The sequence below is a fragment of the Podarcis bocagei genome (assembly GCF_964188305.1).
Source record: "Podarcis bocagei genome assembly, chromosome: 1".
Taxonomy (NCBI): domain Eukaryota; kingdom Metazoa; phylum Chordata; class Lepidosauria; order Squamata; family Lacertidae; genus Podarcis; species Podarcis bocagei.
The window spans coordinates 81,573,400-81,597,813 of record NC_138125.1 but is presented as its reverse complement, the minus strand read 5'-3'; the positions used below and the strand labels follow the sequence as shown (position 1 = coordinate 81,597,813).

At 47.8% G+C, this 24,414-nt stretch overlaps 1 protein-coding gene across 2 annotated transcripts in view; it reads left to right on the top strand.

Annotated features, from left to right (window-relative positions):
• SYT12 (synaptotagmin 12) overlaps positions 1-24,414 on the top strand; it is a 67,343-nt gene that overhangs the window by 27,894 nt on the left and 15,035 nt on the right. For both annotated transcript variants that reach the window (XM_081212554.1, XM_081212555.1), the window contains exons 3-5: positions 8,129-8,190; positions 9,773-9,966; positions 10,212-10,601. In XM_081212554.1, coding sequence (XP_081068680.1) covers positions 8,157-8,190; positions 9,773-9,966; positions 10,212-10,601 — 618 coding nt within the window. In that variant the 5' untranslated portion in view covers positions 8,129-8,156. The remainder of the gene's footprint in view (positions 1-8,128; positions 8,191-9,772; positions 9,967-10,211; positions 10,602-24,414) is intronic.

The window sequence follows — 24,414 nt, the reverse complement described above, 5'->3', positions numbered from 1 at the left end:
TAACATGAGGCTAACTGTGTAAAGGAAGCCTTTGGGGAAGAGAAGCTCTCAGGAACAACTGTGCCACAATGGTGATATATTGCAGCAGGCCTAAACAGAGGATTTCTCCATCCCCATCGTCCAGCCAAGACACCAAACTCCTCCTCCGAGGGTCTTCTGCTGGTTCCCTCACTGCAAGAAGCGAAGTTACAGGGAACCAGGCAGAAGGCCTTCTCAGTAGTAGCGCCCTCCCTGTGGAATGCCCTCCCTTCAGATTTCAAGGAGATAGAGAATTACACAAACCCCCTGTATCAGGAGGTTTTTAATGCTTGATGTTTTTATTTTGTTTTAAAATATGCTGTAAGCCTCCCAGAGTGGCTGGGGAAACCCACCCAAATGGGCGGGGAATAAATAATAAAATTATTATTATTATTATCTGTCAGGGGTTTAGGTGCAGAGGCACGGGCAAGGGAGGAAACAGAGAGCGAAGGGGAGGAGACAGAGGAAAGGATGAGTGATGACGACGACCCGAGATCTCCCAGTCTTTCCAGTGAATCAGAGGATTCACAGAAAGGAGCACCAGTGGCCAGGGCAAGGGGGGAATCTAGAGAGGCACCCCAGGAAGATAGAGCCAGAGGAGACTCAGGGGGGAGCAGCTGGAAATCGGGACCAGCGTCACCGCCAGGAAGCAGGGAAGAGGAAAGGAGCCAGGGGGGAAGCGCTGGCAGCTCACCACAGGAGGGAGGGCAGGAGTCAGGAGTGGCCACACCTCCATCGGGGAGCGAAGAAACGGTTAAGAGGAAAGTGGAAGGTTGGGCGCGCGCGCCAAGTTCAAATGCAGAGGAAGGCGGCGCAGTGAGCAGCCCCGAAAGGGAACCAGGTCCTAAAGCCCGGCGCAAGGAGGCAGAAGGGTCCGGGTCAGCGTCAGAAGAATCCCGGAAGGAAGAAGCCCCGGGGGGTAGAGGGACCCAGAGGAGGACAGTCAGGAGGAAAAGGTGGAGCAAGGCTAGGATATTAAGTTGGTGCGCACGGGGCGGAGACTCAGACGGAGCCTCGCCGATCTAGCTAGTAGACGTAGAGTTGCAGACAGCAGCGTGAGAATGGAAACTGTAATTCAATAAAGACTTTTACTTAATGACCGCTGGCTAGCGTGATCCTCTGTGAGCTAGGATCTTGAAGCAGCTCTGACAGTAGGCTCCGTCTCTACATTGTGGGCATCTGCAGCCTCGAGGAGGGGAGAGAAACAGGCGCCCACTAGCGAGCTCACGAACGGCAGGAGACATGACGGCTGAGCAGCAGATAGAGGACCTCAGAAAAGCAGTGGCACAACTGAACGCCGAGGTTCTCGCATCCAGGAAGAGAGAGGACGAGGCAGCTGCCGCCTGCAGGGATCTCCAGGTCAGGTTAGACGTACTGGCAAAGCAAACACCCCGGCAGGAGGGAATTGGGTTGGCGAGACGGACAGGCGGACTGCTCTCTCACTTCGATGGGAACCTGCAACAGTATCCCAACTTTAGAGCCGACGTACTGTGCGCACTGCAACTGTTGCATAAAGACTTTAGAGATGAACAGGAGAGAGTGGGGTTCATCATGTCCCATCTGCATGGGGAGGCGAAAGCATGGTTGCGCAATTTATGGAGAGATAACGATCCGGCGCTCCAGAATGCGGATGCCTTTATTAAAGCGATGGATGGGTGTTTCTTATCAAGTATTGACATTGATCTTGCACGGAAGGAGGTGCATGGGCTGAGACAAGGGAGGGCCAGCGTCAGACAGTATCATGCCCGCTTTTTCGCCTTGGTCAGCGCCCTGGAATGGGACAGAGATTCGGCTCCTGTAAGAGACCTCTTTTGGGAGGGACTGCACAACTCGATTAAAGATGAGATAGCGAGGGGGGAGAGACCCCGAACCACCCAGGAGGTCGTTCAGAGGGCACTGGCTGTGGGGGTGAGGCTGGAAGGACGTCCGTGGAGCAAGGACGAAGGACGTGGAGGGCGCGAACCAGCCGGGGGCCCCTCCTTCTTTCCCAGAGAAGCAGCACGGGCGCAATCCACGCCTCCGCCAGGAGGAGGAGCCGAACCTATGGAGGTTGGAGGTGCAAGGGCTCAGTCAGCAACCAGAGCCCTAGCACCGGCAGCAGTGAAGGCGAAGCCTCCTAGAGGGACCAGGAAGTGTTACGTCTGTGAGCAGCCAGGGCATATGGCGAAAGAGTGTCCCCAGAGGCCCCACAAGCTTACTGCAGCCTCAGCAATGGTGACTGCAGCAACGCAGCAGGGAGGACCACAGCAGGGAAACGACGATGTCTGGCTGGAGGAAGAGGCACTGGGGCCCAGCCAGACGTGTTAGTGACGCAGTCCCCAGAGATTTTACAGCCAGTGAACCCCCTCCCGCCCAAACCAGTAGTGAGGCTCACAGCATCTCTCCAGCTGCCCAATGGAATCACCATGGACGTGCCAATCACCATCGACTCCGGCAGCAACGCGGACTTTATAGGGCAGGAATTTGTCGACAGGCACGCTGTGCAGTTGCTGCCGGCCACACTGCCCCTGCAGGTTGTCACTGTGGATGGCAGGGAGCTGCTAGGGGGGCAAGTGGTGAAGCAGACGCCACCAATGGTGATGCGACTTGGAAATCACAGGGAAGTCATCAGCTTCAACGTCACTCAACTGTCTGACACGCCCATTGTATTGGGCATGAGTTGGCTGGACAAGCACAGCCCAACGATGGCTTGGTTCCAGAGGCAGCTGGTTTTCGGCTCTTCCTTTTGTGCTGAACACTGCATCGTACCCAGGCAGGAAGGAGAGGAAGAGGAGTCACAGCTGCTGCTAGGCACGCTGCAAGCGATTCCCCACAAGTACGCAGAATTTCTGGAAGTTTTCTGCGAGAAGGAGGCGGACAGGCTACCCCCTCACAGACCATATGACTGCAAAATTGACCTGCTGCCGGGGGAGGCGCTGCCTAAAGGGAAGCTGTATTCCATGTCTGAGGACGAACTGCAGGAACTCAAAGACTTCATCGATCATAATTTGGAGCGCGGTTTCATCCGAGAGTCTAAGGCAGCGGGGGGCAGTCCTGTATTCTTTGTTAAGAAGCGAGACACGCCCCAAAAAAGACTCGTAGTGGATTACAGGATTTTGAACAGTGTGACCAAGCCGTCGGACTTCCCCATGCCCCGCATCGACGACCTCCTGGCGAAGGTACGGAAGGGAAAGGTGTTCACCAAGTTGGACCTGCGGGGGGCGTACAACCTCATTCGCATGCGGGAGGGTGATGAGTGGAAGACAGCCATGTTCACGCCACTGGGTACCTACGAATACAGAGTTATGCCTTTTGGACTGCAAAATGGCGCTCACGTTTTTCAAGCATTTATGCATCACGTGTTGGCGGGACTTCTCTACAAGACGTGCGTCTGTTTCTTGGATGACATCCTGATCTTTTCGGAGTCGAAGCAAGAACATGACAAGCACGTCAAGGAAGTGCTGGGCAGGCTAAAGCAACACAGGCTCTACGCCAAGCTGGAGAAGTGCCAATTTGACGTGCCGGAGGTGGATTTTCTGGGCTACAAGCTGTCTGACAAGGGGCTCGCCATGGACAGCGCCAAGGTTCGAGCAGTGTTGGATTGGAAGAGCCCACGCAACCGGAAGGAGGTCCAACGGTTTGTCGGCTTTGCGAACTTCTATCGCAAGTTTATCAAGGGCTTCGCGATGCAGACGGCGGCCATCACTGACACCCTTAGCTCCAAGAAGAAGAAGTTCATCTGGACAGAGCAGGCGGAGCAGTCCTTTCAGGCCCTCAAGCGTCTCTTCGCGTCGGAAGAGCAGCTGCTTCATGTCAACCCCAGCATGCCGATGAGGGTGGAGACAGACGCTTCGGACAGAGCAGTGGGGGCGGTCCTGCTGCAGAAGGACCAGCAGGGCGTGTGGCGGCCGGGAGCGTTTTACTCCAGGAAGCTCAGCAAGTCCGAGCAGAACTACACCATATGGGACAGGGAGTTGCTGGCCATTCATGCAGCGTTCAAGGCGTGGAGGCACTTTCTGATCGGCGCCAAGCACACGGTGCAGGTTTGCACGGACCACAAGAATCTGGAACACTGGCGCACGGCACAGTTCCTGAACCAGAGGCAGATACGTTGGGCTGAGTTCTTTGCGGACTTCGACTTCCGAATAGAGTATGTCCCGGGGGACACCAACATCATGGCAGACGCTCTCTCCCGCAAGCCACAGTATCTGGAGGACGCAACACCAGCGGCCGCCATGCACATCTTTGCACCGACAGTGTGGGCGTGCGCCGCGGCGACCGTGGACCTAGAGGCGGTGCGGCGAGCGTTGCAGGGGGACTCCTTCGCACAAACGAAGATGGCAGAGGTGCGAGGGGGCAAGGCAGCGGCCGACGGTTTCCAGCTACGAGATGGATTGCTCATCCGTAAAGGGGCCATCTACGTGCCGGGTGACGAACTTCGAGCCAAGGTGCTACAGCAGCTGCACGACGCACCCACGGCCGGGCACTTTGGCAAGGAGAAGACGGTGGAATTAGTAGCCAGGGATTTCTGGTGGCCTGGAATGAGAGGGGAGGTCGCAGATTACGTGGCGAGGTGTGACACTTGCCAGAGGGCAAAGACGGTGCACAAACCGCCGGCTGGACTGTTGGAGCCGCTGCAAACTCCGGTCGAACCTTGGGAAAGGGTGGCTCTGGACTTTGTCACGGATCTGCCCAGCTCAAGGGGCAAGACGGCAGTGTTGGTGGTGGTGGACCTGTTCTCCAAGATGGCGCATTTCATTCCGTGTGCTAAGGTGGCCACGGCAGAGCAAACCGCCAAACTGTTCATAGACCACGTGTTTAAGGTTCACGGTCTGCCACGGTCTATTCTGTCCGACCGCGGGCGGCAGTTCATCTCGAACTTCTGGCAGAAGCTGATGGGCTTCCTAAACGTCAAGATCAATCTGGCGTCGGCGAGACACCCGCAGACCAACGGGCAAGCGGAGCGAGCCAATGCCATCATGCAGCAGTACCTGAGATGTTATGCGAACCAACAGCCTGCGACGTGGGTGGATTACCTGCCGCTTGCAGAGTTTGCCTACAACAACACGAAGCACGTATCCACGGGCGTCACGCCGTTCTTCGCCAACAACGGGCGGCACCCTAGAACCTTCCCGGGACTGGAATGCAGGGGAGAAGGGGAGCCGCAGTCAGCAGATGCGTTCGCGTCGGAGCTGCAGGAAGTCCACGATCAGCTGCGGCGCCACCTGGAGCTGGCTAAACACGCATACAAGGTACAAGCGGACAAACACAGAAGGGTTGGCGAAGAGCTCCACGTGGGAGACTGGGTCTGGTTAGCAGCCCACGCAGTGCCGGCCAGGTCGTTGGCCAAGAAGAAACTAGGGCATAAACAACTGGGGCCCTACCAAGTCGAAGAGCAGGTCAACCCGGTGGCTTTCAGGCTGGCGCTTCCGGAGGGTTCCAGAATGCATCCGGTGTTCCACAGATCGGTGCTCACTCCCTACAAGGCACCGCACAGGTTCCAGGAACCCGGAACGGCGCCGAGTCCGCTCAGAGAAGGAACGGGGCACGCGGGAGTGGCACAGGAGGAGCGCATCAACGAAGTCACGGAGATTTTGGACTCCAGATGGGGGGAAGAGGGAGTAGAATACTTTCTCGCCAGGGAGGGCACCCCGGCCAGTGCGAACAGCTGGGTGCCGGGCTACGCTTTAGACGAACCTCTGCTCAAAGACGAGTTTCATGCCCTCTTCCCACATAGACCTATGCCAGCGGACTTTTTCGACGACTGGCTTTTCACGCCCACGCTTTCGGACAGCACGTTCAGGGGGTTCGACTCGGACGAGGAACCGACACGAGACGTCCGTTCCCCGGAGGGGTCACCCTCGGGATCTGTCTCAGAACCCTCGTATTGGTGGGACGATAGGCCGGAGGAGCAGTTCCGCAGGAAGTGGCTGGACTGTTCCGGCCGAGCAACGCCGCCTGGAGGAAGTGCGGGAGAGACGGACATGGACATTTTCGGGGACGACCCTGGTTTCGAGCACGGCGGCACAGAGATGGAAGAGGAGGTGACTGTCGTCAACGAGAGCAGGGAGGAAGACCCGGAAGAGTTCCGATGGAGGCCTGCCACGGGAAGCGACCGATATCCGACGTTCGTCCCTTTGCAACAGCAGCCCCCAGCTCCAGCACCGGAAGGAGGGGAGGGGGGACTGGGGGGCTTCGAGGGGGGGATGGATGTCAGGGGTTTAGGTGCAGAGGCACGGGCAAGGGAGGAAACAGAGAGCGAAGGGGAGGAGACAGAGGAAAGGATGAGTGATGACGACGACCCGAGATCTCCCAGTCTTTCCAGTGAATCAGAGGATTCACAGAAAGGAGCACCAGTGGCCAGGGCAAGGGGGGAATCTAGAGAGGCACCCCAGGAAGATAGAGCCAGAGGAGACTCAGGGGGGAGCAGCTGGAAATCGGGACCAGCGTCACCGCCAGGAAGCAGGGAAGAGGAAAGGAGCCAGGGGGGAAGCGCTGGCAGCTCACCACAGGAGGGAGGGCAGGAGTCAGGAGTGGCCACACCTCCATCGGGGAGCGAAGAAACGGTTAAGAGGAAAGTGGAAGGTTGGGCGCGCGCGCCAAGTTCAAATGCAGAGGAAGGCGGCGCAGTGAGCAGCCCCGAAAGGGAACCAGGTCCTAAAGCCCGGCGCAAGGAGGCAGAAGGGTCCGGGTCAGCGTCAGAAGAATCCCGGAAGGAAGAAGCCCCGGGGGGTAGAGGGACCCAGAGGAGGACAGTCAGGAGGAAAAGGTGGAGCAAGGCTAGGATATTAAGTTGGTGCGCACGGGGCGGAGACTCAGACGGAGCCTCGCCGATCTAGCTAGTAGACGTAGAGTTGCAGACAGCAGCGTGAGAATGGAAACTGTAATTCAATAAAGACTTTTACTTAATGACCGCTGGCTAGCGTGATCCTCTGTGAGCTAGGATCTTGAAGCAGCTCTGACATTATCATTATTATTTCAAGATGCAGATTAACCAAAAAGAAAATTAACCAACAGGGTTCTCAGCTTTTTGCTTTCCATATGCATATAACAACTGCATGACATATTATTATTTTTTTAAATTCCCCCATTTCATCCTTTTCATGTTGGGGAAAGTAGCATTTGTTGAGCTACCTATCACACAATGATTAAAGGCTCAGTGCCTTTGTTTAGAAATTAGGTGGCAGCCATACTACAGTGGTTTAGATCCAGACTAAGTTAGTGACATTTCTGTCCCATAAAATTAGCCAATGAGTGTGTAAAGTTCTGTTTATTTAAACGGGACTGAAGTGTGACTAATTTGATCTGAAGATTCTTGGGTGAAACAGAATGAAATGCAAAGCTTATGCAGAAATATGAAAACACAGAGTGGAGGGGAAGCTGCCATATAAATGTACTCTTAAAACCATGATGACTGGATCCTTTGCTTTATTATCCAATGGCGTTGGAATTTAGGTTCTGGGACTCTTGGTCCCGGACCTCAAGCAGTGAAACCCTTTTGGCCTGGCGCTGGCCTAGCAGTAGCCATCAACTCTCCTACACCAGCATGGTCTAGTTCCAGGGACTACAGGGCTAAGGGGCCTCTTCAGTGATATGGGCAGGCCTGCTGCTGTTAGAGCCATTGGAGCATTGGGCCAACAAGCTCATTGGCCCAGTAATACAGGAGCAGAGAAAGGCGCTGCTCCACTTCACAGAGACACAGGATGCTGCAGCAGTTGTAGCACCTCTGTAGCCAAAGCAGCCTAAGAGGATTGGGCTTCCCATGACAGAATGCAAAGGAATATTTTATATGTGTAGCAAAGTGTGTAATGTCATTTCTGCTATTAGTAGTATCAGTAGTCATAATACTACATACGCGTATTAGATGCTGTACACCAAAGTTTTTAGACTGCATACAATAAAAGTAATTAAAGCACCCAATACAATCCAGTAAAACTAAAATAAATGCAAGAGGGCAATGACTAAAAACAGCAGGATCCCTTCCCAAGCGTTGTGCCAATCATTGTGGAAACAGAAGAAAGGGTTTGTATTAGCTTTTCATTAATTAGTTATAGAATAAATCTGGTCTTGAGGTACTCTCAGTGTTATACAGCATTGTCTTGATTTCCTCACTGTTTGTTTATTCTTCTAGGTAACTGCCCTTACTCAGGATAGTCACCATGGATAATAACGTTGCTGAGCACCAACTCAGTGGTGAGTATCTTGAATGCTGAACAAACTCTGCCAGGGTTTTGTTTGGAGATGTCAGTCTTGGTAAAAGTCTCCCTGCTCAAACAATAATAATGTGATGTGCCTTCCATTTAGAAATTTTCTGGACAGAACATCCAGAAAACTCTTATAGCCCCAGAGACAGGAGGATATCCAGACAAATACTGAGGGCTGCATCTCACATGTATCATTTGATGAAGCCCTTACCTTCAATCCAGTAGCTTTCTAACATAAGAACTTATTCTAAGGGCCAAGCTAGGTGAGATGGTGAGAGATTTATGAGAAGCTCAATACTACCAGGTGCACACAGAGTAAGTTCTCTAGTTAAGGTCTGTGGAAAGAAGATGCTTGAGGAGAATAATTGGTGGCCTACCCCAGTCTAATGTCTTCCAGATGTTTTGGACTACAACAGCCCCAAACAGCATAGTCAAGGATGATGGGTGTTGTAGTTGAAATTTGGAAGGCACCAGGCTAGGGAATGTAGACGTGTTGTTGCTCAGTATTAACGCCTGACCATTGATTCATCTGTTTCCAAGCAAAAAACCATATATTATTGTCTCAGCTGGTTACTAGAGGTTTTTCAAATGAATTTCTCTGTTGGGAAGTAGCTAATGAAAGTATATGGGCCTTCAGGTCTCTTGGAAGCCGTTGTGTGAATACCTGTCTTTCTAGAAACACAACAATACTTGGTATGTGAAGAAGTTGTGCATTAAGTTGGTTCAAGTGTGTATCTTATTGCCACTTCTTGTAGATCACTGCAAACTGTAGAATGTGTGTTTGCTTGAAAGCTGTTCCCATTTATCATAATCAGGTGGGAGCAATTTTCTGTGCCAGTATGAAATTCATAGCATGGTTGAACAGTGGGCCATCTATCTACATTGAAAAGATTATTGCAGTCCAAGTCTGGTGAGGAGACTGCTTGGATACATATAGAAACAGAATATTTGAAAGCTAAAAGTCAAAATGTAGGGGGGAAATGTTTTCCGAAACCATGAAGAAATAAACACATTTTTATTCTCACTGGTAAGAGGAAAAATAGATCAATTTTGAAAAGCTGAAAGAAAGAAAATGCTTCTTTATAAACTAGTAATGGGTAGTATTCACAGATCAGCCAGCAAAAATATTGAACAAGAACTGAATAATGTGAAATCATTTAATGAAAGATTTTTCTTATGAACAGAAAGTTGCAGAGTGATGATAAAAACAAAGTGTTGTAATTTTCCTAAATTTGGGAAGTTACTTCAATGGCTGTAAACAAAAAATCCTCTTATGTTAAGCAATCACATATTTTCTTAGATAGTTCGCTGTACAGAGAGACTATAGTTTAGATTTGAAAAGAAAGATGAGTTCCGTTGTGTCAAGCCATTGTGGTGAAGTTTTGTGTGAAATGTTGTATACTGTTGGTGTGGGGTTGGTGGTGGTTATGAATTAAGAATGGTTAGAACCTTAATTTGCACTTTCATCCCAGCATCACAGAAGATACCACACAGAAGGCCACTTACTTAATATTCCTATAATGTTTCTGTAAGATTTCAATGTGCCATGATAACTCTCTCTCTTTTTCCAGTCATAAGAAGTCCACCTGGATGGGAAATAGGTATCTATATTACTGGAGCACTTGTTCTGCTGGCAATAGCTGGAGTAAACCTGTGGAAGCTGTGGAGGTCGGGCAGCTATCCTGCACCATCTCCATTTCCAAACTACGACTACAGATACCTAGAACAAAAATATGGGACCACATATTCTCAGATCAAGCAAAAGGTAAAGGGCATTGAGAAATCCATCAGTTACCACAATCATCCATTCCCCCCCTGTGCACCATCATAATAGCAGATTTGATTAAGAGCTCCCAATTGAGTTCAGAATTTTAATCAATTGTGGGAATACGAGAACATGTGGGGAAATTAAACTCTGGGGCTTGCAAAGAGTTGATGTTTTACAGTAGTAAATAGTTTAAAGTTAATCTTGAGCTCTGACTAGCTTTCTGTTCTGCTTACTGTCTGTAGAGAGCTGCGAGCAACTTCCGAAAGGCAGGAGAAAGGACCTCTCCTGTTCGCAAGCCCAGCCTGAAAATGGATGACACCTTTGAAAACATTAATGAGTTGGGCACTTTGGAGCTGATGAACAAAGACCTTGAGTTGGCTCCCTATGGGCCACTGAAAAAGTCCATCTCCACCGATTCTCTCTGTTCCATCTCCTCAATTGGAAATAACTTTGGCCATGAGTTCACAGTGGGACAGGTGGAAGTCAATATGGAATACAATGTGAACTCCAACACCTTGCATGTTACACTGCTACAGGGCAAAGATCTCATGGAGAAGGAAGATGTCAACTTTGAATCATGCTTTGTGCGCATCAGTTTGCTTCCGGATGAGCAAATAGTTGGCATTTCAAGGGTAAGTTTCTCCACCATTTTTACTTGTACACAGCGGTGCATTACATAATAGCAAATGCTCAGGATATTTTTCACCATGTCTTCCAATCAAATGAACATGTGTTTCTTTTTGGAGTTTTTATGCTGTATTGTTGTTAGCTTAGTTGTTCAAGTGGTGAGATCTAGGCACTTTTTTGATCTTCACTTATAGTTGATTTCAGATTCCTGAGGGAATGTTGAGTTGGTCTGAAGTTTCTCAATCATGCAAAAATGTGTTGTGTGTGATCCACATCTGCATTCTAGGAACTGTGTAATGAATTAACTGGCCATGAGCATGATTATGGCATGCTGTGAGTATCAAACCACCTTGTTCTTCCTGTGCTTCAGTTCAATAGATCACATAAGTGTTGACTTCCTTAGAATAGGGGTGAAAGAATGCTTGCTGTAATTAAGTGCTCATCCACTCCATCGGATTGGTTTCTCAGATACGGGTTTTTAGACAATTCTTTAAGCAGAGTAAACCAACACCTTTCCACACCATTTTATGTGGAATGTTTGGGCTTTGGAATAAATGGCCTCCCAAGGGACTGTCCTGATTTGATTGTGCCTTTACTGGTGTAGACTGTTTGAGCTTTATAGAATTGGATTTGCTAGAGTTATGTGTTATCTGTCTTTAAGAGAGCTATTGTCAGAATGTATGGACTTTTTAAATTGTACATTTGCTTTATTTTTTCTTTAATTAGAGACATAATGTTTTATAAATGAAAATAAATATTTAAAGCCAATAGGATCAGCTGTCTAGCTATTTCAGCCCTCCAGGTTTAATCTTCGTTAGAAATTACCTGATTTGAGATGAATTTAGCTGCCTTGATGTTGCAATCTCTGATGGCCCATAGAGTCATGTGTCACACCTTTGCCTGCTTTGATGGCAATGAGACAACCTGCATTTCTAGGGTCTAAGAGCAGCTATTGCTGAATGAAGCAGCAGCAATTATATAATTAAACCCATGGTTTATGAAAGTATCTTGTGGATGTAGGTTGACTGGATGTTCTGGTAGCTTTTGCCAAAAAGGGACACATCTTCCCTAGCTATTTATGAGTTAAGGGAAGGAAAGCAACACTGCACCACTGATTCCCCCTTTTCAAGACTCCAGAGATTTCCCATAGTTCAAGAGAGGGATAATGCAAGTCCTCTTCATACAGCATCTTGCTGAATAGGAATCGGTTGTCAGGAGCAGTGTGATCACAGGGTCGCTGAACTCTGAAACTGGCAGTGACTTGAGGCCTATTTAGTCAATGTTCCCCTCACCCATTTCCTAGGCAGAATACATCACACTGTGTGGCCACATATTTATCCACCCTGTTGCTTACAGTTACATTCAAATACTATGTAAAAGCGGTACTTATGGTGAAGCTAAATTGTTATAACAATTTCTAGAAGGGGGCCCTCTGAGTCTGTTTCAGCAAAAACAACTAACACATTTATTATGACATAAGCTTTCATGGACTTGAGTCTACCTTATCACGAGAGAGATCTGGAAGAAACAATATGCATCATGTCAATGCATTTGCTGAAGATGAACAACTGAAGTAGCAGGAAATTTATCAAGAGATGATAGATTGTAGAAAGTGTGGAGGGATAACATGCTTAGGAGGAGGACTGATTTGTTTCTGATATTTTAGTTTTGATGCCTGCCTTGGAAATTATTGTTGTAGTTTAGTTCTGGTCTTATGGTTTGGGCTAGGAATGGGTGCTGAGATGTATTTTAATACTGAGTGATGTTTGAATTTGTTAGCTGCCTTGAATTTCTTTTGAAAATTAGGCAGGATTATGTTGAGCAATTAGTAAGCGGTTTTGTTTAAGGCATTAATAACATTTAAATCAATTACTTAATTCAAGGTGCTTTCTTTTCTTGGTGATTTAAATTGTCTTTACTTAAATTACTTCACATAGCATAATATTGAGGACTTTGAAGTCTCTTTTTTTACAAAGATGGATGCAGCAACTCAGGATTCAGTAGCTTGCCAGCACCTGCTTTGTTTCCTGTGAATTAGTCTAATCTAATTCTCAACTCTCAGATGTGAATTCCTGCCATTTGAAAACAAAGTTTTCTTAAAGCCTCCATCTCTGATGTCTTATTCGTCTTACAGAATAGATTTAATTGCTACTGTAAAAGTTAGAAAATTGACAGATGGTATTCCATACAACCTCCACAGAGGAAACTTTGACTGTATCACAAGGCTTATACCCCAAAACTGTTAATCCTTCAGGAAAGGCTCCTGTTGTGAATAAGATTTCCAGAGCAGGAAGGCAACCACATATATTGATTTTGCAGGTTCATCTAGGCTGAGGGCCTTGAAGAACTTGTACAAAAGCAATCAATATAGTTGTCTTTCTTCTCTTGGGGTACAGATTCATTTAGCAGACAATGTCAGTGCTTTTTCACCTTGCTCTTCGTCTACATTGCAGTCACTAGGTGACAATGTAATGCTAGCAGCACCGCTAACTGCATTCTCTTAGGCTTGGGGTCCACCTTTAGCCCAAACCTGCATTTGGGAACCCACTTTTTCATTCTTTTTACCTTATGTTTGTGAGATGGTACTGCTCCTCTTGGAAGACCAATGCTTAAAGAAAGGCAAAGAAACTCCTAAATAGTCACCAGTAGAATTGTCACCTTCTGAACCAGCCATTTGATGATATGCTGATGCCATCATATGAGAAGATTCTTCTGTTAATTCCTGCATTTGAGGTTGCTATTAAAGAAACAAGAGGAGACCAGGCCGTCTTTCCACTCAGGTAATTTGGCAACCCTACATCGACCATGTTTTCGAAACAGATGCTTCAATATAATTTCCATTCAAGGACTGATTCAATTCCACCTTCTCCACCCCCGGCAGTCTTGCTTAAGAGAATGGTTGTGGAATGTTGTGGCAGAAGTTCAACATAATTGCTGTGGGTTGGCATCACATTCTTCTTCATGAAAATCATATGGTAATTATTTTAGCTACAGGTCTGCAGATTAGTTTCCAGCAAGAGTTCCATGAGACATTAAATTGCTCCTGTGGGTAGGCTGCTTGCAACACAGACTTTTACACACACAAGCAGGCAAAAAGTGCTAATCTGAAGAGGCTGAGCAGTTGGAGGCCATTGGGCCAAATCGGATAGATGTGACAGAAGCATCCCACAAGTTGCCAGCTCAGAGGTAAAAAGAAGCATGTGGAAGGGACAACATATGTGGCAAGAAGCCTAGTCAGTAGGCCACTTGTGGCTTTGGCCCAACATCTCTTACTCCCTTTTCACAATGGCCTCTCTGGCAAAACGAATGACTGATCTGGGGCCTTGGTGGTTTATAGACTGCTTACCATGGCATTCACACAGCTTTTGTATGTGTGGCTTTGTAGAATTTATTTGCTAATAGGTCACCGTGGCAAATCTGGAAAACGTCCCATTTCCCTACAAACCGTTGCTTCCACGCGGCCTTCAATAACTGTAAGCTCCATGATGTTGTAGCTCACTGAGGGAAGAAAGACTCGTATTGGTGCTGACCACAATCTGCTCTGTTCTTTTACTACAGCTTTGTCTCTCGGATGAAATCAGCAGTTAACTTCAACTGCAAGTAGACTGGAGAATTACAGGCAGAGCAATTTGTATAAATGGCATTTCTGGACAAGCTGATATGAGCTTGGCAAAAAAGGAGAGCAGTTGGGAGCTTGGATGTGGAAAACATAAGGACAATTACTAGGCTTGGAAAATGTGTGTGTGATTGTTTTTGAAAGGATTGTTTCCCCTGCTTCTCGTCACACCAGGGCCGCAGGAGGCAACTTGCTTCTATCTGCAAAGCCATTTTGCAAAGTGAAAGCCATGAGCCTTAATACATATTGCTATTTCTTTGGCTGTGGCAACAAACTGGTTTGCCTCTCAATCAGTGAGCAAGTGATAGAAAGCAACTTTTCTAGTTGGATTAAAATGGCTATTTCCAGGCTGCAATCCTGAATAAGTGTACTAGGAAATAACCCCCACCCACCCCCACCCACAGTAGCATTTACTTCCAAGTAAACATGCATGTTGAATAATTGACGGCATTTGGCTATAACACTGGCCATTAACCACGGTATTCAAATTGGCACTCGTGGCTTGTTTCTCCCAAACATATCATAGGGTTGCCATACATCCAGAATTTCCCGGACATATATAGAATACTGCAGCCGCAAGCAGTGTCCGGGTGGAAATCGGCAAAGTGTCAGCAAAATTTGGCAAAACCCTTACATATCACTATTGGGAAGCAAAGCTTCGGGTTCCTTGCAATAACTTCCTCTGATACATACATACAGTTCCTCTTGGGATTTGTCTATTCAGTAGTAGTGTGAGTGTGGGTGTGAAAGAGAGAGAGAGAGAGAGAGAGAGAGAGAGAGAGAGAGAGAGAGAGAGAAACAAAAATAGAGAGACAAGCTGCTCACTACCCAATTGGATTTTCTAAGAGTACAAAATATTGTCTGACAAATACCTTGGCACTAGCTTTGGTTAAAAGAAAATCTCATCAAATAAAGACCATTCTCTCTATATTTATGCTTTAGTGATATTTATTATTTATCACCTCTTATCTATAATTCACGGACCTTATTGTCTCCTCAGTGTCCTGTGACAAATAATAAAGACACATTAGTTCCCCCCGCCCTTTTAATGCTCTCCAATCTTTTAAGGAAATAAGTAACATTGGTAGATCATCTTTCATCTAATGACTATACAAATTTGCGCAGAGATCAGTCCTTCCCCACTGTTGCTAAAAGCCACAAGAAGAGATGCTTAGTAGTGATAGCATCACATTCTCTCCTGCATTGATTTAAGACAGCGCATGTAAAGCAGTGATGGGAAGCAAAGAACCCACGGACAGTATTCTTTTCTGCTTTGCACCTAACCTGACCCTTAACCTACTCAATCATTTCCTGGCTGAGCCAAACTCTTCTGTTTTAAATCACTCTCCCACACAGTAGCTAGCAAGCATCTTTTCAGTGTCATGCTACACCTGTGTCAATCAGCGTTGCCCACATTTCATCTCTTGCATTGCTGCCAAGAGTGGGATATTTGTTCAGCATTACAAGTGCCACCAGAGTGTTTTCCATCACATACTCAAAATATACCTGTGCAGGCATGCTGTCCAGAAGGGTACATTTGTGAAAACGAAGGTTGAGATTGCCTGGATTTTAATAAATGCACAAGCTGCAGTGGCACATAGGAGGCTAGTGGCTGCATGTTGCCTTTCTCTTGAATGCAGTGCAATGCACTCAGTTATGAAAGTCTGCCCATCTTTGAGTCTCTGTCCACCTTCTTTTCCTGAGCCCTTTTACTGGTGTGTGTGGGAGAGGTACAGTCAGAAAGTTGAAAATATGAGGAAGATAATGGAGGAAGGTGTTTGGGCAACCTGGTGGGAGGAAGCCCTTGCAATGCATCTTCCTTCTCGTAGTGGGTAGTGATTTGTAGACATTTTGCTAGGTTTTTCTTCAGCTACTTTCCCATGACTTGTTTACACTTCTTCATCTGCGTTCTGCAGGTGTAATGAAAACCTGCTATACTACTTTTAAAATCATTTCCCATGGGCAAAACACACCCAGTCCCGTACATACTTTTTCTTCATCTGAACTACCTGAATACCATTCCCATTAATCTCTCCAGTTTCTTAGCATCTTCTTTAATGTTGGCACCTTGAAGTGAATGCAGTATTCTAGATGAAGTCTTAGAATGGTGGAGCAGAATAGCCCCTTTCAAATTTGGGATCTTATGTTTATGTTGAAACCGAAACTTCTCATGGTCATGGTTCCTTATGAGCAGTTTGCTTTCAGGAAGCTCCCTTGTGCAGAGTCAGACCAATTCACCCATCTGCCTCAGTATTGTCTGCATTGGCTGGCAGCAGCTCTCCATGCTTTCAGCCACAAGTCTCTTCCAGCCCTACCTAGAGATGTCAGGAATTGACCCTGGGATCTTCATGCAAGGCAGATGCTCTGCCAGTGAGCTACAGCTTTCCCCTCTCTGTTCCTCCAACACCTTGCCTAACCTCATCGTCTCTTTAATCAGTTACTCTCCAAGTTGTACTTTTTAATGGCAGAAGGTTTGGTTCAGGGATGGGAAACATGTCCCTCAGACGTTGCTGGGCTATAGCTCCAGTCATCCATGAACATTGGCCATATTGACTGGGATTGATGGGATTTGGAGTCCCTACAACATCTTTGGTGTCCACAGGTTCCCTATACCTAGTTTAGCATGTTATTTTTCATAACCAGGCTTCAGCTGAACCACTTCCATCAATGAGCTCTCAGGTAACAGAGCGCACAGGGCCTAATGGGAGCTTCACCCTCAAAGTGCAAGGTTGGCACAGTGGCTTCTTTCATTGTGTCAATACGCAACAAATGACAAATCACAATAAGGTTTGAAGAGCATACTATAGACATGAATAATGACATTATACTTGCCTTTCACCTAGAAGATTGTAGGCTCTGAAGAATTATTTGACCTTAGAGTGGAATTTAATCCAGTTCCATTGAGTAGATGCATGCCATGGCATTTCACTGGGACCTAGCACTCCTAATGCCACGCCACATTGTTTCCGTCATCTTGCATGCCTTTGGTAGCACGTCCAGCTCCCCTGCTGCAATGCAGCCTGTTTCTTTGGCAGCCTACAGAATATGTGACATCTTGGGAAACCTATCAGAGAATTCAGAGGGGACAAAAGTTGTGTGACTTACAACATATTTGTGTTATCACCGCAGCTGAGAAATGCTGTCATTAATCTACAGGCAAAACAGTCGATCCCAACTCTGTATCATATATCAAGCAGAAATGTGTTTTATTTACACACATCCCAGTTTCTTGAGTACTAGGGGTTTTAAATTCCTGAACTATATGCATGCAAGGATTGATGTGTAATGTTGGTCTTGTAACCCCAAGGTATTAGTTATATTAATAAAGTTAGTGCATCTTGTTTATTAATCTATCAAGATTCAATCCCTTTGGGAGCCTAACAATGACATTGTAAGGGGGGCAAGGGAGAGAAGGTGCCTGCCTGTAGGAAGATAGTGGAAGGGACATTTTTCTCTTTACAATTCGCCAGAAAGTAACTGCACTTTATGATGTACAATCGCTTCCTGAGAGCATTTCAAAACATTAAAAAAAACAAAAAACCTGTGCAGCCATTACGGAGGTATTAGCTGGTCTGAGCAGTTGTAAAATGTTAAAGGAAAGAAGACAGACCTTGAACCACCTTGTATATATACTACATGCCTTTGTGTATATTATTTGTTTGTTGATTATAAGACTTAATCCACAGATCTATGTTCCGATCCCTGCGTAGGTGGGGAAAGCATTTTTAGTTTCTTCTAATTTCTCTCTCTCTCTCTTTTTAAAATTATGTTGCCAGCCAGTTTGGGTATTTTACTTTAAATGAAAATACCGTATTTTTCGCCCTATAGGACGCACTTTTTCCCCTCCAAAAATGAAGGGGAAATGTGTGTGCGTCCTATGGGGCGAATGCAGGCTTTCCCGGGCTTCTTGCAGCTCCGCGCCACCCTCCCGATCCTGGCGCGAAGCTGCGCGGAGCTCCGAAGGGTGGCGCGGAGCTGCCTGTGGTCCAGGGCTTCTTGCAGCTCCGCGCCACCCTCCGGATACCGGCGCAAAGCCGCGCGGGGCTCCGGAGGGTGGCGCGGAGCTGCCTGCGCTCCAGGGCTTCTTGCAGCTCCGCGCCACCCTCCCGATCCCGGCGCGAAGCTGCGCGGGGCTCCGGAGGGCGGCGGGGAGCTGCCTGCGCTCCAGGGCTTCTTGCAGCTCCGCGCCACCCTCCCGATCCCGGCACGGAGCTGCGCGGGGCTCCAGAGGGTGGCGCGGAGCTGCAAGAAGCCCTGGAACACAGGCACCTCCGCGCCACCCTCCCGATCCCGGCGCGAAGCTGCGCAGGGCTCCGGAGGGTGGCGCGGAGCTGCAAGAAGCCCTGGAGCACAGGCACCTCCGTGCCACCCTCCCGATCCCGGCGCGAAGCTGCGCGGGGCTCCGGAGGGCGGCGCGGAGCTGCCTGCGCTCCAGGGCTTCTTGCAGCTCCGCGCCACCCTCCCGATCCCGGCGCGGAGCTGCGCGGGGCTCCAGAGGGTGGCGCGGAGCTGCAAGAAGCCCTGGAACACAGGCACCTCCGCGCCACCCTCCCGATCCCGGCGCGAAGCTGCGCAGAGCTCCGGAGGGTGGCGGGGAGCTGCCTGTGCTCCAGGGCTTCTTGCAGCTCCGCGCCACCCTCCCGATCCCGGCGCGAAGCTGCGCGGGGCTCCAGAGGGTGGCGGGGAGCTGCCTGTGCTCCAGGGCTTCTTGCAGCTCCGCGCCACCCTCCCGATCCCGGCGCGAAGCTGCGCGGGGCTCCAGAGGGTGGCGCGGAGCTGCAAGAAGCCCTGGAACACAGGCACCTCCGCGCCACCCTCCCGATCCCGGCGCGAAGCTGCGCAGAGCTCCGGAGGGTGGCGGGGAGCTGCCTGTGCTCCAGGGCTTCTTGCAGCTCCGCGCCACCCTCCCGATCCCGGCGCGAAGCTGCGCGGGGCTCCAGAGGGTGGCGCGGAGCTGCAAGAAGCCCTGGAGCACAGGCACCTCCGCGCCACCCTCCCGATCCCGGCGCGAAGCTGAGCGGGGCTCCAGAGGGTGGCGCGGAGCTGCCTGTGCTCCAGGGCTTCCTGCAGCTCCGTGCCACCCCCCGGATCCCGGCGCGAGGTCCTGCGGGGTCGCAAGGCTTGCAGGCAGCAGCCTGCAGCCCATAAGCTCGGGGGATAGCAGGGAGGCGGAGCGCCGCCACCCCGCTATTCCCGGACCTGATCTGGAGGCTGGCGGGGGGGGGGGAGAGAAGCAAGCTTGCTTCTCCCCATCGCCAGCCCCATAAGCTGGGGGACAGCGGGGCAAGCCGCTGCCCCACGGAGGCTAGAGATGCTGTCCCTGAAGGCAGAAGAGGGAGATGGAGCGCTCTGTCTCTCTCTTCTAGCTTGGGGATGGCTGCGCAAACCTGGGGGGGAAATAAATTTTTTTCCCTTGATTTCCTCCCCAAAAAACTTGGTGCGTCCTATGGGCCGGTGCGTCCTATAGGGCGAAAAATACGGTATGTGATGAAATAAACATTTTAATAAATCATAACTTTTTCCTTACCTGCAAAGTGAAATTTATATAAAAAGGGGGGATGAGATGAATATTGTGCCCACGCCTCTGCTGTTCTAAAAATGAATCTTCCTTTCATCACCTTAAATCTCCTTTTCCTGCCTAGCGTGTCACAACATGGTTCAGGTGGGGCGTTCCCTGTATCGTTCCAATTTTAGTAAATGTGCTGCTGAAGCCAGCACTCCGCTGGGGTCTTCCACTAGGCTAAGAAACCTTTTGCTAATGCATCTACTTCATGTTTTAATCATGTCAGAAGCTTTCTAATATGTATGTGGCAGAAGCAACTGGATTTACCTAGAATCCCTAAGAAATCTAAGCAGTGTGTTTAGCCAGGTGGAGAGACTTCTCCTCCACTCCAAAGAACAGAGATGGAAAGCGAACAAGATTAGAACAATGTTAAGCCAACTATAACCCAGGGTTCGTTCAGAATGCTGCAAGAGTATTTTAAAAGTTCACTTGTTTACTACAACTGTAACCTGTCCTACTCATAACATGTCCAGAGTAGCATTTTAGGCTTACAGCAGCCCTGCAGATAAATCAGGCTGAGAACAAGTGTCTACTAGCCCACCATTTTTGTGTAATGTTGGATGCAAAGGTTCTGTGCAAATCCATTTTCAGTATTCATATACTTTGTATATAAGACATATAAAGCTGCATATGTGAAACTTGAATACAATGGAACCTCGGGTTACGTACCATCCTCCTTACGAACACTTTGGGTAACGAGCTCCGTTAACCCGGAAGTAGATGCTCCTGGTTGCGAACTTTGCCCTGGGAGGCAAGCGGAAGTCGCATGGCAGCAGTGGGAGGCCCCATTAGTGAAAGCGAGCCTCATGTTAAGTACGGTTTCCAGTTAAGAATGGACCTCCACAACGAATTAAGTTCGTAACCGGAGGTACCACTGTAAAAGTTAATTTGTAGAAAGCCTGTTCTGGACTGCATTTGTCCAGCAGTGAAAATTCAGATGAAGGAGCTATCAGTTTTCCGACATTTGTACACACTGCCATGCAACAGATTGTTGCTAGGAGCAAAGTGATATATAGTTTAGTTATTAACTTCACTGTTGAAAAATGAGGGGACTTCAGTTCCCTCTTCCGCAACTCTCCAGCTTCTTTTTTTAAGATGCTGAAATACTGTCTCTGCCCCAAAGCTATTAGAAAAGGATGCAGAGAGCTTAACTATTTGAGTGAGGCATTGTTGATTACAGGACAAATCCTTGTGAGTTGCTATGGGAGCTTCTTTTGCATGGCCAGGTCCCATGAAACACCAGTGATGCCTGTACAGGAACCCAAGAGGTCAGGAGGCTCCCAGGATGGGGCAGCATGGGCTTGGCATGGAAAACAGCCACAGCACCTATGCACCCCACATGGTTCTCGCATACAAACGTTGCTTCTGCAACAGAAGACCTTTAACCACTTGGAAGCATCCCCCATGCAAGAACGGAAACATGAACCAGCCTGAAGATATTTAAAATGCAAGGAGACCGTATCCTGTTTGTTGATTGTGAAACCTCTGAACTCTCGCTGCGCTTCATATGTTTGCAAACATTCATCTCAAATGGCCTTTAAAAATGAGTGAAAATGAGTTATATCCCCAGAGCACAGACTTGGCAGGCAAACTATAAACACTGCTGCTGGGCTGGCTATGAATTGAGCTCATAAGTAGTCTGTGCTAAAGCTGTCTCTTTGCTTTTATACCCTCATCCTTCCTTTTTCTTTTTGCCCCTTTGTTTGTGTCATTCGTAGCTGAGGATTCTCTACTCATCCGCATATGCAGGCTTTACTGCAAGGAGATGCTTGTATACCGGGGATAAAAATCCTATTGCCCATTTCTCTGGAGTCCTAGTCACTGAAGCAGCAGTGTACATGGGAGACAGCTCAGTGGTAGAACACACATGTGATTTGTGTGCAGAAGCTGAGTTCAATGCCTGACTTCTCCAGGTAGGGCTGAGAAACATGCCTATCTAAAATCCCAGTGAGTGCCTACTAGGCTAGACAATGCTGACCTAGATGGAAAATGGTCTGAGCCTGTGCAAGGCAGCTTTGTATGTTTGGTATTAAGCGTCTGACCCAAATTTTGCATCTTCGTAGGCTGTAGAAGAGGAGCGCTCACAAGCATGCTGTCAGGTGGATTAATGGATTGATCAACCCTTAAAACCTTTTCAGGAGTTCTTGAGTGTCAAGGATAAGGAACTTATGGCTCTCCAGATGTTTCTGGAATACAACATTCCTATCCCCTGTCTGTTGGTCATGCTAACTGAGTAGATCAGTAATATACGAGGAGGCTACTTAAAAGGCGGCTTGCTGACCATTGTAATAATCCCTGGTTAATATGCCGCTGCAGGAATGTGTTGGGTATGTTTTAGGACATGCTCCCACTTTATGTTGAATGATGGCAAGGCGCAAGGTGCCTGACCCTGGTCCCATCAATTCCAGGGCAAGGACACATCTGTGAGCTGTTTCCAGGCAAGAGCATGGGCTACATGGAGCTATAGTCTGACTCTTTGTAAGGCAGTTGCATCTGCTTCCTGTGAGTGAACCTAAAATATGGAGCCTAGCGTTGCCCCCAGAAGCCTTTGCAAAGCATTCATCATTGGATGCCCATATGCAAAATCTTCCCTTCAAGTAGAAAGGTTGAAAGCTATCAAGGTAGATAATTGTTTTATTTATTAAATTTTTATGTTCTAAAATTTTATGTTGTGTTTCACAACATAAAAATGCAAAATGAGAACACAAAATTCATAATAAAACAAAAACTCTCCTCCCAACAAACACAGAGGCCATAGAATGTTAATCAGCCAGATGTGGTATGAATCCAAGGCTTAGGAAAAGTTAACCCAGAGTTTTCCAAATTGTGTATTGCGCAACACGTTAGTGTGTCGGCTGCAGTGTGTAGGTACGTCACACAAACACAACCTGCTCCCAGGGCTGGAAAGGGGTTAGCTTAACCTCCGGTTTGCTAGTAAAACTGAATTACTGTGTCACAAAATGATGCATGTCTAAAAAGTGTGTCACCAACATGTAAAGTTTGGAAAGCTCTGAGTTAACCCATCGTGGTGGAGGTACCCATTACTCTGTGTCCGGAGTAAATGCACCCCTGGATTCCTTGATATGATCCACTCTATAACTGAAAGGCCTGAGGGAATCCTAGAAGGGTCATTGTTGACCAGAAAGCACAGTCCCACCCTGAGCCTTGATTGACTGGGCAAAGTGTGCCATTGGTGTGAGAGCTGATTGAGGAAAATAGATGCACAACTTTTGGATATGTTAGAGAGCGGTACAGCCCCTGATTTAATCTGTGTGTTGAAGGTGGTGGTGATTTCCTAACAACTGTTTGGGAAACACCAAGTTGTACTAGCTACGTGCCAGTTTCCAGTTGCCTGCTTGAGAGTGCCTTCTTCACAGAAGTTATGTTACATTATTCAGGTAATTAACTGCCCAGGGCTGCTTGAGACTCTGCCAAAAAGCTCCAACATTAAGATGCTGCTGAGAGAGTTCCTTGAGTATAAAGTGCCCTAATGGAGGAAACAAAACAATGTTATAGAGAAGAAGGGTGCTTAATTTATTAGGAATTGGAGAAGGGGGGATGTGTATTAGAACAAAGGAGGGAATAAAACAAGACCAGAAGACGTTACCATTGAGAACATCAAAAGTATGATTGAAGAGCATTTATTTTAAAAATATTCACATAAAATGATAGGTGTGAAAAGGGACATTTCGTAGGAATGAATTGGCATTTTCAGGTTCCAGAAGCCTACAAAGATAGATGAGAGAAGGTAGGCCGTATGTACACTAATCCATTCATAACACAAAATGTGTAGTTTTTCTCAACTCTGAATCATTCATACTTGTTTTCAGCCTGCTGTTTTCAATTTAGATTGATTCTAGATCATGCTGCCCACAAGGGTAGTGTGGTTACTTGATACATCCTTGAAAACCATGCATATACCTCAATGAATGAAGAAGGAAGTGGTGATTGTGATCTTAGTATACACTCAACCAAGTGGGGCATTGTGGAGGCTTGGTGGACACACCACCCTTTGAAGTTAGGGTCTTCTTGAGCAAACTATTTGGAGCAGTTAGGGCATTTTCCTGCTTCACTTTGTGACAGACTGAGTCCTGGGGCTCAATCTGGACTGGGAACTTGGCCTTGGCTTCTCAATTTGTTTTTATTTCTAGCCTTCTCCTTCTCAAGGGCTCAGGGCAGAGGACACCAATGATTCATTTTTAAAAAAAATAAAGGTATCCCCTGCAGATGAAAATTGCCTCCCACCTGCTTAGCTATGGCTGTTGAATGTCAGCCCAAAAAGGAAAGTTTTACAGTTCTCGTGTAATACAGTGGTACTTTGGGTTACAGATGCTTCAGGTTACAGACTCTGCTAACCCAGAAATAAGTACCTCAAGTTACGAACTTTGCTTTAAGATGAGAACAGAAATCGTGCTGCGGCGGCAGCAGGAGGCCCCCATTAGCTAAAGTGGTGCTTCAGGTTAAGAACAGTTTCAGGTTAAGAACGGACCTCCAGAACTAATTAAGTACTTAAACCCGAGGTACCACTGTATGTTGGTTCCATTTGGAGGCTGCCATTTCTGATTAGGGTGGTAGAAAAGGAGGCTTCTCTTCCTTTTATAGTTGTGTAGAAGAGGGAAAGTCTGCAAGGGTAACCTGC